Genomic DNA, 18,788 nt, shown 5'->3' on the forward strand with positions numbered 1-18,788 from the left:
GGGTACGGATACGGGTAGGCCGTGAGTCACTGGTGAGTAACCGTTTGTCACTCATTTTGGGAAGGGGTAGGGTAGGGAACGTGTACCCGTACCTGGCCGGGTACGGGTACACATTTGCGACCCTGGTGCGGCCGGGTACGGGTACAGGTAAGGAATCAAAACCCGTTTGCGACCTCTGCCCTCTGGCGTTCTCTGGTGTGACACTGGTGTTGAGACGAAGCCGTGGAGAAGGCTGCCATCTCTGGTGTAGGCCAATCAGTTTCAAATACAATGCGTGTATTATATTAGTACACGATGCAACACGATGTGTCCCTGGGTGTCAAGTGTTATTTTCTAATTGCTTACGCCTCAAAAGTATAGAAAATGGGCTGTTATTATTCCCCCACAAACTTTGCTTTTGTGACGAGGACTTTACGTGAAGCAATGACACAAATGCACACCGAGTTTTCTCATTGACAATCGGCGCATTGCAAAATATCACTGGCCTGGTCACAGAAGCAAAGTTCGTGGGGAATAATAGCCCAGTTTAAACACGTAGCAGGCTTTCGCGACCAATATTATTCAGAATATAGGTTTTTGGGTCAGATCGCGTTGTTTACAAATGTGTCGTAACCCTCCACCAGCCGACACGGCCAAACAGTAAAAAATGTGTCACGTTTTTCAATCACCAGCGAAACGTCGGACTACTCAAATGTTAAAATGCTGTTGATTCTCTCTTCAACACACCGGTGGGCTAAAGAAGTGAATTATTTTGTCCTTTCAATAACGTGACACATTTTTGACTGTTTGGCCGTGTCGGGTGGTGGAGGGTTACGACACATTTATAAATAACGCGATCTGACCCAATTCGCTCTTGCGAATTGGGGGTCACGTCGGGCAGAGGAGGGGCGCACGACACGGCACGCGACTCGGCGCGGGGCCACGGCCGCCGCCGCCACCACCGGCTCGCGAAGCGACGACCTACCGAGCCTCGGCCGCAGCGAGCAGCAGCTCCTCGTCCACTCTGAGAGCACGGAGGAGGTGGAGGGGAGGGACGAGAGAGGGGGAGGAGAGAGGGGGAGGGGTGGGAGAGAGGAGGGAGGAGAGAGGGAGGAGAGAGGGAGAAAGGGGAGGGGGAGGGAGGAGGAGGGAGAAAGGGGAGGGAGGAGAAGAGAGGGAGGGAGGAAGGGGAGGGATGGGGAGGAGGGAGGGAGGAGAGACAGGAGAAGGGAGGAGAGAGGGGGAGGGAGGAAGGGGAGAGTAGGAGGAGGGGAGAAACAGGGAGAAGGGGGAAGGAGGAGGAGGTTCGAGGAGGAGACGCAGGCAGTGAAGGGAGAGAGGTACAAAGAGAGAGAGAGCCATAGTAACAACAATAAGCAGGGAGAGACAGACCGAGAGAGACGAAGAGAGAGAGAGAACAGGGGTCCATCGAGTCGGGGGGTAAACCGTTTGCGAAATCGTGCAGGTCAGAGCAGAGAAGACCGACACGTGGATCGCAGTCCACGTGCGTGTATGTGTGTACGTGTCCGTGCGTGTACATGCCAGTGCGTGCCAGTGCGTGCCAGTGCGTGCGTGTCTGTCCCTGCGTGCGTGTCCGTGTGTCTGTCCGTGTGTCCGTGTCTGTGCCCGTGCGTGTCCGTGCGCGTCCCCGTGTGTGCGTGCGTGGGTGTCTGTCCGTGTGTACGTGTCCGTGTGTGTCCGTGTCCGTGTGTCCGTGTCCGTGTCTGTGCGTGTCCGTGTCTGTGCGTGTCCCAGTGTCTGTGCGTGTCCGTGTGTCTGTGCGTGTGTGCCTGTCCCTGCGTGCGTGTCCATGTGTCCATGTGTCCGTGTCTGTGCGTGTCCCAGTGTCTGTGCGTGTCCGTGTGCGTGCGTGTGTGCGTGTCCCAGTGTCTGTGCGTGTCCCAGTGTCTGTGCGTGTCCGTGTGTCTGTGCGTGTGTGCCTGTCCCTGCGTGCGTGTCCATGTGTCCATGTGTCCGTGTCTGTGCGTGTCCCAGTGTCTGTGCGTGTCCGTGTGCGTGCGTGTGTGCGTGTCCCAGTGTCTGTGCGTGTCCCAGTGTCTGTGCCCGTGCCCGTGTGCGTGTCCCAGTGCCTGTGCGTGTCCCAGTGTCTGTGCGTGCGTGGGTGTCTGTCCGTGTGTCCGTGTGTGTCCCCGTGCGTGCGTGGGTGTCTGTCCGTCCGCGTCTGTCCGTGTGTACGTGTCCATCCGCGTCTGTCCGTGTGTCCGTGTCCGTGCCCGTGCCCGTGCCCGTGTGCGTGCCCGTGTGCGTGTCCCAGTGTCTGTGCGTGTCCCAGTGTCTGTGCGTGTCCGTGTGTCTGCCCGTGTGCGTGCGTGCCCGTGTGCGTGCGAGCGCCTCACTGCTGGATGCAGTCCGGGATGGAGACGTGCTCCATGGGGATGACCTCCGCGAGCTCCGCCAGCGAGTGCACGTAGCGGACCTTGCGGCTGAACTTGGAGCTGCGCGCACACAAAGCCAAAGGTCCCTCTCCCGTGGAGCCCACACCGATTGCTGGAGGGCAAGTGCCGGCAAACGGCCGCGTGCCGACCTCGACCGTGACCTCGACCGTGACCTCGACCGTGACCTCGACCGTGACCTCGACCGTGACATCGACCGTGACATCGACAGTGACCTCGACCGTGACCTCACCTGATGAAGGGCCTCGTCAACGCCAGCAGGGTCCTCACAAAGAACGACGGGTGGACGATGACCAGCGCCTTGAGGTTCTTCCGCAGCCTGGGGTGGTGGCACAGGATGGGGGGGGTGGGGCGGTTGGTGGTGTCAGGGGGAGCGGCACCCCACGCATCCCTCCTCGCATCCTCGTCATCGATGTCGTCGTCTCCCGTGGCCTCTCGTGGCCTCCCACCATCGCCGTCATCTCCGACCATCCACGGCCGAGCGGGGAGCGCCTCCCTCGTTCACCGTTCACCGCTGCCGCCGCCGCCACTGCCGCCCGCGGTTGGAACCCCGCGGGGCCGGCCCCGGTCAACGCCGGTGAAGTGCGGCACGTGGCTCGGGGTGGGCCGGCGTTCGCGCAGCAGTGGATAGAACACGGCTGCTACTGCCTGCGCTGCCCACACTGCCCACGTTACCCACGTTGCCCACGTTACCCACGTTACCCACGTTACCCACGTTGCCCACGTTACCCACGTTGCCCACGTTGCCCACGTTACCCACGTTACCCACGTTGCCCACGTTGCCCACGTTGCCCACGTTACCCACATTACCCACGCAGCCCACGTTACCCACGCTACCCACGCTGCCCACGTTACCCACGTTGCCCACGTTACCCACGTTACCCACGTTACCCACGCTGCCCACGTTACCCACGTTACCCACGTTGCCCACGTTGCCCACGTTGCCCACGTTGCCCACGTTACCCACGCTGCCCACGCTGCCCACGCTGCCCACGCTGCCCACGCTACCCGTGCTGCCCGCACCGCCTCCAGCGCACCTGCGGTCAATCATGGTGTAGCAGCGCTTGAGCCAGCCCAAGCCCGGCGTGCGCCGCCGTGGCGTGGCGCCGTTGAGGTAGACGATCATGTAGTCCTCGGCCACCAGGCGGTCCAGCGTGCTCACCATGTACCTGCACAGACACGGCCCCACCACGCAGCGACCACCACGACCTTCACCCCCCCCCACCACGACCTTCACCCCCCCCACCACGACCTTCACCCCCCCCCCCCCCCCCACCACGACCTTCACCCCCCCCGCGGACTTCGCACCGCCCACGAGTGAAGGCCGGCACCGGCGCACGGGGGCCGTAGCCAGAACCGCTGCCACCCCCCCCGCCCCGGCCACGCTTGATGCCGGTGTCGATGTCGGAGCGGGAGGATTCCAACTCGAGTTGCCTCGTTCCCGTGAACGCGCAGCGACGATGAAGACAACGGCCCCCCCCACCCTCACCGCCCCCCCCGCCCCCTCCCCACACTCCACCCCCACGCTCCAGTTTCAGCAGCAGCATCTCCAACTGGGCATCGATCAGCCTCCCATTATATCTGTACGAAATGGAAATTCCCCCGGTACAGCTATTGAAGGCTTCACGAACTACGTGGTCAAAATAGATGTTAAATAATTTGGGAGCCAGAGGACATCCCTGTCGCACCCCAAGGTGTACAGAGAATGGCTCTGACTCCCGGCCACGTAGTTTTACCCGGACCCGCTAACCATCATGAAGGTCCTTAATGATCGTGAGCGGAGGTTCAGGGACTCCGAAAGCATCAAGAACCCAAAGCCCAGGCCTATTGATGGTATCATAGGCCTTGACCAGGTCAATAAAGCAGAGATGTAGGTCTTGTTTGAATTCCCTACATCTCTGCTGTAGCAGACGGACAGAAAATATGGCATCCATGCAGGGCCGCCCTTTCCTGAAACCGCATTGGGCCTCTGCAAGCCTCTCCTCAGCGTGCCTGGCAAGGCGATGTTGAATCATCCTTGCCAGGACCTTACCCGGCACACTGAGGAGAGAGATGCCCCTGTAGTTGTTACAGTCTGTGCGGTCCCCCTTCTTAAAGAGGGGGACCACCAGGGCATCCTTCCAGTCCTGCGGAACCCGTCCAATGGTCCAGACTGTTGTTATGATGTCATGTAGGGCAGTCTGTGCACAAACGCCACCCTCCCACAGCATTTCTCTTGGGAGATCATCTCTGCCCGGTGCCTTTCCTGGTCTCAGGCTCTGGATTGCCTTCAGTACTTCCTCAACAGATGGCACCTCAGGCAGCCACTCACAGAGGGTAACTTCTACAAATATTTGAGGCACTGCAGCCTCAGCAGGGTTATCCCCACTTTGTGCCACGATGCTTTCCTGGCCGAGGGATTTCCCCACCCCCAGGACCTCACAGAAATGCTCAGCAAATCTGCAAACCTGTTCCTGGGGGTTGAAGATTGGACCACCGTTTTTTCCCCTAATGATGGTAATAGGTGTGGCGCTGCAGGTTACTTTTTTGATGGAGCTAAATAGGGATTTGCGATCGCGGGCCACAGAGGTAGACTCCATATCCTCAGCAACCCGCGACCACCACCCATCCTTGCAGCACCTCACTGCTCTCCGAACCTCCGAGCGAAGGCTACGGTAAGCCTCCTCATTCTCTGACGTGGGATGCTGTAGCCGATGAGAGTGGGCCTGTCGCTTTCTCTCAACCAGCCAGAACACCTCATCTGTCAGCCAGGGTCTCTGGGGAGGTCTGGACTGCGTACCCAAAGCAGCCATTGCAGCTGCATGAGCCACAGTCCTAAACCTCGCCCATTTACCCTCCACACCAGGAGGAGTGGGAGACGATGCCAACCCCAGCTGCAAGCGATGATGAAATTCTCGCTTGCAACTTCCATCAACTAGCTGAGACCAGGCCACCTTAGGTTGGAATGGGGTCCTGGGTGTACACCCACCACCGGAGTGGAAGAATGGCAGGCGCATCTTACAGATGACAAGTCTATGGTCAGAGGGCAGATCAGCTCCACGGTAGGTTCTGGTGTCAAGGACATGGGCTCGCATCCGCTGGTCCGTCACTACGTAGTCCAGCAGATGAGACACACACAGAGACAAAGAGACACACAGAGACACACAGAGACACACAGAGACACACAGAGATACAGAGACACGTGTGCTCGTGCCACGTGCTCACAGGAAGAGGTTCTCCATGATGTAAGCGTACTCCGGGTCCTTCCCGTCTGGCAGGTAGCACGCAGCGAACACGATGATCGCATTCAGCCCATCGCCGTAGTAGCCTGGAGCACACACGTGCATCACACACACACACACACACGCATCACACACACACACGCGCATCATACACACACACACACGCGCATCACACACACAGTGCTGTGTGAGTATTGTGATGCATCCTGCGCGAGTGTTGTGACACGTGCTGTGACACGTGCTGTGACACGTGCTGTGTGAGTGTGACACGTGATGTGACACGTGCTCCGCCGCCGTGCCACCCGCACCCCCGTGTGACAGGACGCGCTTGTACGGCTCGACGGCGCGCAGGTCCACGCGGTGCTCCGTCTCGCCCAGCAGCACGCGGCGCCAGCCCAGCGCGTCCTCCCGCTCCTCCGCCCCGCTCAGCTCCGGCAGCGGCGCCCTCCGCAGCGGCGTGTCGTCTAGCGGGGAGACGCGCGGGCGGGGGGCACAACAACAACAACAACCGTCATTCGCCACTAAGTGGCGGTGACGTCACCACGACGCTTGTGCCAGGGCCATGTGCACCTTGAGGCCACGTGAAGTGTCGAACGCCCGCTGGCAGGAGGTCACGGGGCAGACCCAGCAGGTGCCACGGGTCGACTGACTGAGATGACCGAGATGACTGAGATGAGTGGCCGATGCACCACCTGTGCCAACTACTGTGCCAACTTGCTGTGCTTTAGCCACCCGGCGCTCCGCTCGTTGTTGTGAGCGTCGCTCCTCTGCCCTCCGTTGTTGTTGGAGGGCGACTGCCTCCAACTGCCCAGTAGCATCCTTCACGAGCCTCCTCCACAGAGGCCGATCTTGACACCGCTGGTACCAGTCATCGTCAAGTCCACGCAGCTCCATGTCCTCCTGTATACCACATCACTCTATCTCTTCTCTAGCCTGTGTCGCGCCCGTTTAGCCCCCTCAATACGGCCGAACAAAAGCTGTTTGGGCATGCGGTGATTGGGCATGCGGGCTACATGACCCAGCCAACACAGCTTTGCCTGCCGGAGGAGCTCACCGATTGGACTTTGCCCAGATCTTTGAAGGATTTGTGAGCTCCTCACACAATCCAGCATGGTTAACCCAGGATAGATCGTAGGCAGGCCAGCCTAAATGTTTCGAACCGGCGAAGATGCTCCATTAGGGGGGTTCACGTTTCACAAGCGTAGAGAAGGGAGGGAATCACCGTGGCCGAGAAGACCTGAAGCTTCATGCGGAGCGACAGACCAGGTAGCTTCCACACAGCATTACGCAAACGATGAAAAGATATTGCCGCTCGACTGATTCTGAGTGAGACCTCTGCTGTCAAACCGGAGCCGGTCATGAGAACACTGCCCAGGTATGGGAAACTTTCCATTCTCTCCACAACTGCCTCATCACCGATTGGGAGTTGTGGGGGTGGAGTGTCCGATGGTACAAAATACCCAGGCAGGTGCTTAGTTTTGGTGGGGCTGATGGTAAGGCCCCACCTCTTAGTAGCACACTCCAGTTTCAGCAGCAGCGTCTCCAACTCCTCCTCTGAGTGAGCAGCAATTACCAGATCATCGGCATACATAATATGGTTGAGCAATCGGGAGCCATCCCTTGACAGCACCCGGGCATCGATCAGCCTCCCAGTGTATCTGTACCAGATGGAAATTCCTCCGGTACAGCTACTGAAGGCTTCACGAACTACGTGGTCAAAATAGATGTTAAATAATGTTACAGCCAGAGGACATCCCTGTCGCACCCCAAGGTGAACAGGGAATGGCTCCGACTCCCAGCCACGTAGTTTTACCCGGGCCCGCTCACCATCATGAAGGTCCTTAATGATTGTGAGCAGCAGGTCAGGGACTCCGAAAGCACGAAGTACAAACCAGAGCCCAGGCCTAGTGATGGTATCATACGCCTTGACCAGGTCATTAAAGCAGAGATGTAGGTCTTGTTGGAATTCCCTACACCTCTGCTGTCGCAAACGGACATAAAATGTCATCTGTGCAGGACCGCTCTTTCCTGAAACTGCATTGGGGCTCCGCAAGCCTCTCCTCAGCGTGCCTAGCAAGGCAATGTTGAATAATCCTTGCCAGGACCTTTCCTGGCCCACTGAGGAGTTGTTACAGTCTGTGCGGTCTCCCTTCTTAAAGATGGCGACCACCAGGGCATCTTTCTGGGGACACACGCGGGTGGGGACACGTGGGCGGGGACACGGAATAGGGCCTTCAATACTCTCATGGATGAAGAAGGGAGATGAGAGGGTTGGGGGGTTGGCATATGGGGGGGGGGGGTATGGGGGGGGGGTGGAGGATGCGAGAAGGTGTGGGGGGGGGTATGAGAGGGGTGGGGGTGTGACTTGGACAGAGTGCCCCGCCCCTCCCCCGCTCACCCTCCCACTCGAGCTCCCCCGTGGGTCCCGTGGCGTCGAGCGACTCGGCGTCGTCCGGCGTCTCCAGCGCGTCCACGTCGATGTCCGGGGTGTCGCCCTCCAGGTCGTCGTCCTCGTCGTCATCATCGTCCTCGTCGTCGTCGGCGCGGTCCAGCGAGAGGCTGATGTCCGGTGCCGTCAGCTTCCGTCTGGACGGACGCGGAGCGGAGGAGAGCGGCAGCGACGACGGCACGGCTGGGCGCACGCAGTCGTCACACCGCAGCATCATCGATATCAGCACCAGTATTATCATCATCCTCAGCACCATCATCATCATCAGCACCATCATTATCATCCTCAGCACCATCATCATCATCAGCATCACAACGATCGACTGAGCGGCACGGACGGCCGTCTCCATGGTCATGGATTGTGGCCGTGAGTGCACTACACACGCACCGCACGCACGCTCCACACGCACCGCACGCACGCTCCGCACGCACGCTCCGCACGCACGCTCCGCACGCTCTACACGCACCCTCCACACACACACTTCGCACGCACACTCCACACGCACCCTCCGCACGCACACTGCACACGCACGCTCCACTGGCTCCGTACCGGGTCTCCCCTCCTCCTGGACCTCGAGGGCGCCGTGTGGCTCCGGGCCCAGCAGGCCGATGGGGCTGCACGCGGCACACAGACAAAGGTCCCTCATGTAGCCTTCTTCAGCCTGGCGGGGCAAGTGCTGTTAGAGAGTAGCACCTGCACCGAAGGCCGGCACGGGCTGCTGTAGTTTCACAGTTGGGAGCGACGTTGCTCTATGGTCTAGCCTAGGGGCACCCCCAGCGGCAGCTGTCCCTGCGCATTCACCAGAATCGGAATATTTATCCGTGGGAAAATCCGATGACCTACGATGCTCTTTTTCACAAGTTCCAACAAAAAACAATACAACAAAAACGATAGGAGTGCAAAGTGTAGAAACGGTAAGTACATCTAATTCTAGATTTGAAGCTTTCGTGACTGCAAGTATTCATATTCTTAGGTTTTTTTCGGTAAAGTCACGTAGGTAAAAATTTTAAATTAATAAAAGTAAAATAAAAATAAAATAAAAATCACGACGTTTCGGAGGCAACACAAGCTTCCGTCTTCAGGTGGAACCGTCACAGCACGATAGCTGCATCAAGTAAGTACATCACCTGAAAAGAAACTAAACATTTTTTTTATTTTACCAGGGTGAAGCCCGTCGAGCTATATAGCTCTGTATCAAAAGGCGACCTGCACAAACGCGAGCTCAACGAAGCGTCTCATCCGGAGGCGACGCAAGATGGAAACGTCTTATGACGTACGAATGCCGCGCGCTCGTGACAAACCTCGGTTACCGAGAGCCGCGCGTTTAGAAAAACGTAGCAACTTGCTTGCAACCACCGCCGCTCTGAGTGCGACCAGATCGCTCGCCATCGTGAACCCCCGTGGTTGGGGGGGGCGAGCGACAGGCTCGGAGCGTCCGCTGTGTCTGCGCGCCGGTGTCTCAAGCGGCGAGACGGAGAGATGGAGACACCCAGACCCAGGGCTCTGACACGCCAGTGGTTACACGGCCATTGTGAAACCTGGCACGCCCATCACAAGCCGAGACAGACAGAGAGAGACGCAGAGATACACCCAGACCTAGGGCTGTGATACGCAAGTGGTTACACGGCCATTGTGAAACCTGGCACGGCCATCACGAGCCCCGCTGAGACAGAGACAGAGAGACACAGAGATACACCCAGACCTAGGGCTGACATGCCAGTGGTTACACGGCCATTGTGAAACCTGGCACGGCCATCATGAGCCCCGCTGAGACAGAGAGAGACACAGAGATACACCCAGACCTAGGGCTGACACGCAAGTGGCTACACGGCCATTGTGAAACCTGGCATGGCCATCACGAGCCGAGACAGAGACAGAGAGAGACACAGAGAGACACCCAGACCTAGGGCTGTAATCCACAGGTGGTGACACGGCCATCGCGAACCCTACGGGGCGAGACCCGCCCAGCCAACGTGGGGTGCGTTCGTTCACAGGCGAACTCTCGCACCGCCCGTCTGCTGGGACGCGTGGAAGTCTCCAGGCTACAACCATCGGCGCCGGTTAGAGCAGCAGCAGCAGCAGCAGCCACATTTGCCGATGCGATTCGTAGCTTTGATCCTCACCCCCTGCCCGTGTACTTATCGACAGTTCAAAGTTAATGCGCCAGGTATATCGAGGGACTACTACTGCTGTGTTGTCTTGGTGTGGCCGTGGACTGTTGTTTTTGTTGTTTGCTGCCTTGCCCAAGCTTCATAAATCTGACATATGCAATTGCATTTTTTTATTTGTAGGGGTGGCAGGGGAAGGATTCCCACCAATAGGAGGGTTAGTGGGAGGGGTAATCGAGGAGATATAAGGGGATAATGGGGGCGGGAAGAGGGGGCCTTTGGCGGGAACGAGATTGGGACGGCTGGGGACAGGTGTGGATGGGAAAAAAGGATTAAAAGACGAAACTCCTGCAATCCTGTGTCGGCTCTCCTTTACATATTTGTATGTCGTGACTTGTTTGCCTTTAGCTCTCGTTGGCACTCCTATCGTTGTTTTTGTTGTCGTCATTTGTTGTTGTGTAACTTGCCGACAAAGAGCTTTATAGCCGGATTCCACCTCCTGCGGTCTCAAAGATTCTGATGAACGCACAGAGAGCGCTGCCACTGGGGGTGCTCCTAGGCTGGACCACACAGCGATAATCAATACCACTACTGGCAGCAGACAGACACACAGGGACAGCTGCCACTGGGGGTGCCCCTAGGCTAGACCACACAGCAATAATCAATACCACTACTGGCAGCAGACAGACACACAGGGACAGCTGCCACTGGGGGTGCCCCTAGGCTGGACCACACAGCGATAATCAATACCACTACTGGCAGCAGACAGACACACAGGGACAGCTGCCACTGGGGGTGCCCCTAGGCTAGACCACACAGCGATAATCAATACCACTACTGGCAGCAGACAGACACACAGGGACAGCTGCCACTGGGGGTGCCCCTAGGCTAGACCACACAGCAGCAATCACTACCCCTACTGCAGAAGAGGTCCTGCCATGTTTGTTTTTATCGCAAGTTGGTGCGGTGGGGGCAGAGGGCGGGGGCTGCCGATGCTGCTCTGCGATTCTCCGTTGGAGTTAATTTCAGGTCATCTATTCACCATTGCGGATGCTGTGGCCAGTAGCAGTTCCACTGGGTGTGTGGGTTTAGCTATTGGGGGGAGGGGGGTGGAACAAGAGAAGCGGGAGAAGGAAACCCACACAGAAACAGGGGGGGAGAGAGAGAGAACACACAAACTCCACTCTGAGAGAGAGAACACACAAACTCCACTCAGAGAGAGAGAACACACAAACTCCACTCAGAGAGAGAGAACACACAAACTCCACTCAGAGAGAGAGAACACACAAACTCCACTCAGAGAGAGAGAACACACAAACTCCACTCAGAGAGAGAGAACACACAAACTCCACTCAGAGAGAGAGAACACACAAACTCCACTCAGAGAGAGAGAACACACAAACTCCACTCAGAGAGAGAGAACACACAAACTCCACTCAGAGAGAGAGAACACACAAACTCCACTCTGAGAGAGAGAACACACAAACTCCACTCTGAGAGAGAGAACACACAAACTCCACTCAGAGAGAGAGAGAACACACAAACTCCACTCAGAGAGAGAGAGAACACACAAACTCCACTCAGAGAGAGAGAGAACACACAAACTCCACTCAGAGAGAGAGAACACACAAACTCCACTCTGAGAGAGAGAACACACAAACTCCACTCTGAGAGAGAGAACACACAAACTCCACTCTGAGAGAGAGAACACACAAACTCCACTCAGAGAGAGAGAACACACAAACTCCACTCTGAGAGAGAGAACACACAAACTCCACTCTGAGAGAGAGAACACACAAACTCCACTCTGAGAGAGAGAACACACAAACTCCACTCTGAGAGAGAGAACACACAAACTCCACTCTGAGAGAGAGAACACACAAACTCCACTCTGAGAGAGAGAACACACAAACTCCACTCTGAGAGAGAGAACACACAAACTCCACTCTGAGAGAGAGAACACACAAACTCCACTCTGAGAGAGAGAACACACAAACTCCACTCTGAGAGAGAGAACACACAAACTCCACTCTGAGAGAGAGAACACACAAACTCCACTCAGAGAGAGAGAGAACACACAAACTCCACTCAGAGAGAGAGAACACACAAACTCCACTCTGAGAGAGAGAACACACAAACTCCACTCTGAGAGAGAGAACACACAAACTCCACTCTGAGAGAGAGAACACACAAACTCCACTCTGAGAGAGAGAACACACAAACTCCACTCTGAGAGAGAGAACACACAAACTCCACTCTGAGAGAGAGAACACACAAACTCCACTCTGAGAGAGAGAACACACAAACTCCACTCTGAGAGAGAGAACACACAAACTCCACTCTGAGAGAGAGAACACACAAACTCCACTCTGAGAGAGAGAACACACAAACTCCACTCTGAGAGAGAGAACACACAAACGCCACTCAGAGAAAGAGAACACACAAACTCCACTCAGAGAGAGAGAACACACAAACTCCACTCAGAGAGAGAGAACACACAAACTCCACTCTGAGAGAGAGAACACACAAACTCCACTCTGAGAGAGAGAACACACAAACTCCACTCTGAGAGAGAGAACACACAAACTCCACTCAGAGAGAGAGAACACACAAACTCCACTCTGAGAGAGAGAACACACAAACTCCACTCTGAGAGAGAGAACACACAAACGCCACTCAGAGAAAGAGAACACACAAACTCCACTCAGAGAGAGAGAACACACAAACTCCACTCAGAGAGAGAGAACACACAAACTCCACTCTGAGAGAGAGAACACACAAACTCCACTCTGAGAGAGAGAACACACAAACACCACTCTGAGAGAGAGAACACACAAACTCCACTCTGAGAGAGAGAACACACAAACTCCACTCTGAGAGAGAGAACACACAAACTCCACTCTGAGAGAGAGAACACACAAACTCCACTCTGAGAGAGAGAACACACAAACTCCACTCTGAGAGAAAGGGGCCCCTGGGCTCAACTTCGATATTTCCCGGGGGTAGGGGATTATTGGCGTAAGGCACTACCACTAGAGTACCCAAGGAACGTCTATCCACAATAATAATAAACCTATATTATGTGTCCCTGCGTTGGGGTGTTGGCGGCGGTGGCTATGCTCTGCACGTGGCTGCCTGTAATCCAGCAGCGCTGTGGAGGCAGCGGTGAGGTGTTGGTGGATCACCGCAAAGATGTTGCTGTGAAAGTCCCTCCCCCTTAGTCCCGTGAGCGTCTAGGAGGAGCTGTACCGCTGGCTCACCAGGAGAAGGCGGTACACGGCCGGTTCCATCATGAGGGATAGAGCGTTTCTCCTTCGCGCGTGCGGGTTTATTTTGTTTCCCGGGTGCGCCGGTTTCCTCCTCCCACGTGGTATAAACACTCGTCGATTGGACAATAACCACCTTGAGATATGAAGAACAACAGAGCTTGGGCAATTGTTCGCTGCGGCTCGCAGCGCGCCTGCCTTCCCGCTCCTCGTCTGCGGTTCCTATTCCTGGCACCTCGGAGTCGTCCTCTCTCTCTCTCTCCGAGTCGTCCTCTCTCTCGCTCTCCGAGTCGTCCTCTCTCTCGCTCTCCGAGTCGTCCTCTCTCTCGCTCTCCGAGTCGCCTCTCTCTCGCTCTCCGAGTCGTCCTCTCTCTCGCTCTCCGAGTCGTCCTCTCTCTCGCTCTCCGAGTCGTCCTCTCTCTCGCTCTCCGAGTCGTCCTCTCTCTCGCTCTCCGAGTCGTCCTCTCTCTCGCTCTCCGAGTCGTCCTCTCTCTCGCTCTCCGAGTCGTCCTCTCTCTCGCTCTCCGAGTCGTCCTCTCTCTCGCTCTCCGAGTCGTCCTCTCTCTCGCTCTCCGAGTCGTCCTCTCTCTCGCTCTCCGAGTCGTCCTCTCTCTCGCTCTCCGAGTCGTCCTCTCTCTCGCTCTCCGAGTCGTCCTCTCTCTCGCTCTCCGAGTCGTCCTCTCTCTCGCTCTCCGAGTCGTCCTCTCTCTCGCTCTCCGAGTCGTCCTCTCTCTCGCTCTCCGAGTCGTCCTCTCTCGTCGCTCTCCGAGTCGTCCTCTCTCTCGCTCTCCGAGTCGTCCTCTCTCTCGCTCTCCGAGTCGTCCTCTCTCTCGCTCTCCGAGTCGTCCTCTCTCTCGCTCTCCGAGTCGTCCTCTCTCTCGCTCCGAGTCGTCCTCTCTCTCGCTCTCCGAGTCGTCCTCTCTCTCGCTCTCCGAGTCGTCCTCTCTCTCGCTCTCCGAGTCGTCCTCTCTCTCGCTCTCCGAGTCGTCCTCTCTCTCGCTCTCGAGTCGTCCTCTCTCTCGCTCTCCAAGTCGTCCTCTCTCTCGCTCTCCGAGTCGTCCTCTCTCTCGCTCTCCGAGTCGTCCTCTCTCTCGCTCTCCGAGTCGTCCTCTCTCTCGCTCTCCGAGTCGTCCTCTCTCTCGCTCTCCGAGTCGTCCTCTCTCTCGCTCTCCGAGTCGTCCTCTCTCTCGCTCTCCGAGTCGTCCTCTCTCTCGCTCTCCGAGTCGTCCTCTCTCTCTCTCAGAGTCGTCCTCTCTCTCTCTCTCAGAGTCGTCCTCTCTCCAAGAGGGCGATGAGCGAACACCGCTCGGCGTGCCCCAAGTCAAAATTATGATGATAATTATTATAATATAATTACAATCCCACGAGCAGGTTGACATCGCGAGGTACAGGCGGCGGTGGCGGCTAGACGGGCACGACAAGCCACCGTCTCCCTCCCCCCAGAGGACAGGGTTCCGGACTGCTCCGGCCGTGACTGGCGGTTTCACAGATGCGACTGCGAGATTCCCCTGCGCTCGTGTGGCTTTCTGTTGTTGCTGTACCTGGGGAAGTCTTCGTCTTGCCACTCCTCCTCCAGGTTCAAACTCTCCACTCCGCGGTGAGAGCGCACGGCACTCTGTTCCCCGGCTTGGCGCTCCCCCAAACCACGACCCTCCTCCTCCTCCTCCTCCAGGGTGCGACTCTCTCCCGGCATGTCGGGGTCGCTGCAGGGAATAAAAACAAACTAGGTCCCGATTGATCATTGGTTTTTTACACGTTTATCTGGCAACAAAACCGACACCTTTTTTACGAGGAGTCATGTTAGCATAGACCACAATACCTGCAGTTGGAATGCAAACAAAAAACATAACTCTGATAATGTATGCACTGTCCTTGAAGTTGATTGGTCCACACCCGAGACAGCTTTCCTTAGAGCCTAGTCTCACATGGTGTTGGACCAGATGACGCCAAAAGGCGCATAACTCAAAGACAATGCACCATAAGCGTATGAGAGCTCGGGGCTAAGCATTTACACCATTGGAACCTCATTTGCCAGTAAAAATATAATTGGTTTTTTACCCTTTTATCTGGCAACAAAACTGACACCTTTTTTTACGAGGAGTCATGTTTGCATAGACCACAATACTTGCATTATGACTGCAGGTATTGTGGTCTATGTGTAAAGTAGTAACTCGGCAGGAGACGACTTCACGGGTAGCACACTCTTTATTTTCACCAACTTGTAGTTACACGGATGACTAACACCCTACTTCGTTACACGGGTGACCAACACCCACTTAGCTACACGGGTGACGGACACCCACTCAGCTACAACTTCGTTACACGGGTGACCAACCCCCACTTAGCTACACGGGTGACCAACACCCACTCAGCTACACGGGTGACGGACACCCACTCAGCTACAACTTCGTTACACGGGTGACCAACACCCACTTAGCTACACGGGTGACCAACACCCACTCAGCTACACGGGTGACTAACACCCACTCAGCTACACGGGTGACCAACACCCACTCAGCTACACGGGTGACCAACACCCACTCAGCTACACTGACACGGGCTCTTACGCCCCGTAGCCTTCCGGGACACACCCAGCCGGGGTGCCCGTCTCGGCTCTGGGTACCACCGTCCCGACCCACACGGGCGTCGGACTACGGTCCCCCCAGTCTCGGCTCCGAGCCACACAGGGCCCCTACCTCCTCCACCCCGTCTTCGGTCTTCAACTGGTTAACACTGACCACGAGTGCTCTCGCGCGTCCCCCTTTATACCCCTCCTCCGGACGTCGCTGAGAGTACTCACTTATCTGACCAATCACTGCGCACTCGCTACGATCCTCTTTTCCCAGCTTGTGTGAGCGCGCCTCACCACCGGCGCGCGCGTCCATGCCACGCCCACACCGCGTGCCCAACCCCGCGCCCCGTGATCCATCACTGCCGGCGCACGTCAATACCACCACTACATATGCAAACATGACTCCTTGTAAAAAAAGGTGTCAGTTTTGTTGCCAGATAAAAGGGTAAGAAAACAATTATCATATTTTTTACAGGCAAATGAGGTTCCAATGGGGAGGTCCCGATTGTTGTGTGCGTCAAGAAATAAAATAAAAAAAACGTGGACACATGGAATCTAGTCATAGTTCCCCCACACGCGTTTTGTAGTTCTGGCGCTAGTGTGAATTGCTTTAATAAACGTGTGCTAACCCGCTACTATAGATGCATCTATCTCAACCGGCTCAAGCCTCCTGGACTGCCGTGTGGCCAAACCCAATCAGAATCCCTCCTCTTCTCATCTAGAAATCTCTCATCTTAAAATCGCATCTCCGATTAGCACGGTTGGCTACATACGGTGCGAAAAAAGTTCAACATAGATACGTATTTCGATTTAAAGCTTTCGTGACTGCAGGGATTCATCTTCTTGGTTCTTTCGGTAAAGTCACGTAGACTAATCCCATATCTGTCGTGACTAATCCCATATCTGCATTTCCCATAAATATGCTAAATTCCTTTGTCAAGGCGCTCTTCCCCCTCCAACCCAGCTTAAATATACGCTGCCAAGCCTGGTGGTGTTCATTCAGACGCTGTCTTCCCGACAGACCTATTCTTCACCTGAGGACGGCTGCTTGCGTTGTGGCCGAAACGTTGTGAGAATTATTTTATTATGTTTTATTTTGATTATTTTATTATTTCCCTTCTACGTGACTTTACCGAAAGTACCAAGAAGATAGATACGTATGGCTGAAGACTCCCCCCCGTACGTCACGTGACTTGAGTGGCCACCCCCACCATGAAACCCTTGCCCACTCTCAGTCACCGCCAGCTGTGAAAACAGTGGGCGCCACGGTGGCTAGGAGATGTTAACCAGCTCGCCTAATATGCAGGAGGTCGTGGGTTCAATCCCAACCCTGACGCCTGTTGTATATTTGGAGTTTGCGGTGTCTCTCTCTCATCATCATCATTGTGGCTAGGAGATGTTAACCAGCTCGCCTGGTACGCAGGAGGTCGTGGGTTCAATCCCAACCCTGACGCCTGTTGTATATTTGGAGTTTGCAGTGTCTCTCTCATCATCATCATTGTGGCTAGGAGATGTTAACTACCTCGCCTGGTATGCAGGAGGTCGTGGGTTCAATCCCAACCCTGATGCCTGTTGTATATTTGGAGTTTGCGGTGTCTCTCTCTCATCATCATCATTGTGGCTAGGAGATGTTAACCAGCTCGCCTGGTATGCAGGAGGTTCGTGGGTTCAATCCCAACCCTGACGCCTGTTGCTGTATATTTGGAGTATGCATGTCTCTCTCCTCGTGGTTGTGTAGATTTTTTTTCCAGGTTTTTTGGGTTTTCCCTCCACATTTAGATTCTGTGTCAAGCGTTTAGAGTATTTGGCTGCGATGAATTTTCACGGGGTGATAAAAGCCACTTCGTTGAGCTACGATTCGTGGCCAAATCGCTTCTGAAAAACAGCCTTACAGCAGCTCAGGAGGGCCTTACCTGGGTGAAACAAAAAAGTAGCGTAGTTTTAATAGTTCATTTACTTTTCGATTTAAAGCTTTCGTGACTGCAGGGATTCATCTTCTTGGTTCTTTTGGTAAAGTCACGTGGAAGGGAAATACTAAAATAATAAAAATAAAACATAATAAAAGAATAATATTTTATAACGTTTTATAATAAATAATAAAATAATAAAAATTAAACATAATAAAATAATATTATTTTAAAATAATAAAAATAAAACATAATACAATAATATTATTTTATAATGTTTTATTTTTATTACTTTATTATTTCCCTTCTACGTGACTTTACCGAAAGAACCAAGAAGATGAGTTCATTTACTTTTCGTGATTGCGACAGTTTTAGTTTAGACGCTGCTCTTCCTCCATCGAGGCCCACGAACAGCCTCTCCTCATCCCTCCTGACCCCCGTGCTCTCTTTTCTCCGTTCCTTCCCCATCCTTTTCCCTCGAATTTCCAGTTCCATCGGTTCCCTCTCCTCTCCGTATCGTTCTCCCGTCCCCCTTTGTCACCGACTCCATCGCTCCCTTCCCCTCCCGTCGCCGGGCCGTGCACGGGTGGCTCGGCCAAGTCGCTCGTGGCGTCAGAAACGCGGACGTCACCGAGAGGAAGGGGAGGGACTAAGTACGCACCCACGTGGAGTTTACATCGAGGGGCAGCAAGGGAGAGCACACACGGATTGGAGCGCACGCTACAGGCTAGGGACATCAAAGACAAAGATGCCCCCCATATAGCCTTAACAGGCTCGCCGTCCGCCTGATAATGCTAGTTGCTATTACTGGCGAAACGTCGTACTTGAACGGTAAACGTCGTGGGTTTACGCTCCAACACACCGGTGTGCTG

At 55.2% G+C, this 18,788-nt stretch overlaps 1 protein-coding gene across 3 annotated transcripts in view; it reads right to left on the bottom strand.

The window, feature by feature from the left end:
* Positions 1–18,788, bottom strand: part of LOC133350259 (BCL2/adenovirus E1B 19 kDa protein-interacting protein 2-like) — a 32,592-nt gene that overhangs the window by 1,779 nt on the left and 12,025 nt on the right. The window contains exons 2-10 of one of the 3 annotated variants that reach the window (XM_061564465.1): positions 14,979–15,140; positions 8,613–8,677; positions 8,013–8,246; positions 5,923–6,078; positions 5,598–5,700; positions 3,431–3,562; positions 2,626–2,712; positions 2,337–2,435; positions 965–1,003 (exon numbers count right to left, since the gene is read on the bottom strand). In XM_061564465.1, coding sequence (XP_061420449.1) covers positions 965–1,003; positions 2,337–2,435; positions 2,626–2,712; positions 3,431–3,562; positions 5,598–5,700; positions 5,923–6,078; positions 8,013–8,246; positions 8,613–8,677; positions 14,979–15,140 — 1,077 coding nt within the window. The remainder of the gene's footprint in view (positions 1–964; positions 1,004–2,336; positions 2,436–2,625; positions 2,713–3,430; positions 3,563–5,597; positions 5,701–5,922; positions 6,079–8,012; positions 8,247–8,612; positions 8,678–14,978; positions 15,141–18,788) is intronic. The other 2 variants (XM_061564644.1, XM_061564551.1) reach the window with 2 other exon arrangements.

Source organism: Lethenteron reissneri, chromosome 1 (assembly GCF_015708825.2).
Source record: "Lethenteron reissneri isolate LAM-NWPU_2019-01 chromosome 1, ASM1570882v1, whole genome shotgun sequence".
In the NCBI taxonomy this organism is placed as follows: domain Eukaryota; kingdom Metazoa; phylum Chordata; class Hyperoartia; order Petromyzontiformes; family Petromyzontidae; genus Lethenteron; species Lethenteron reissneri.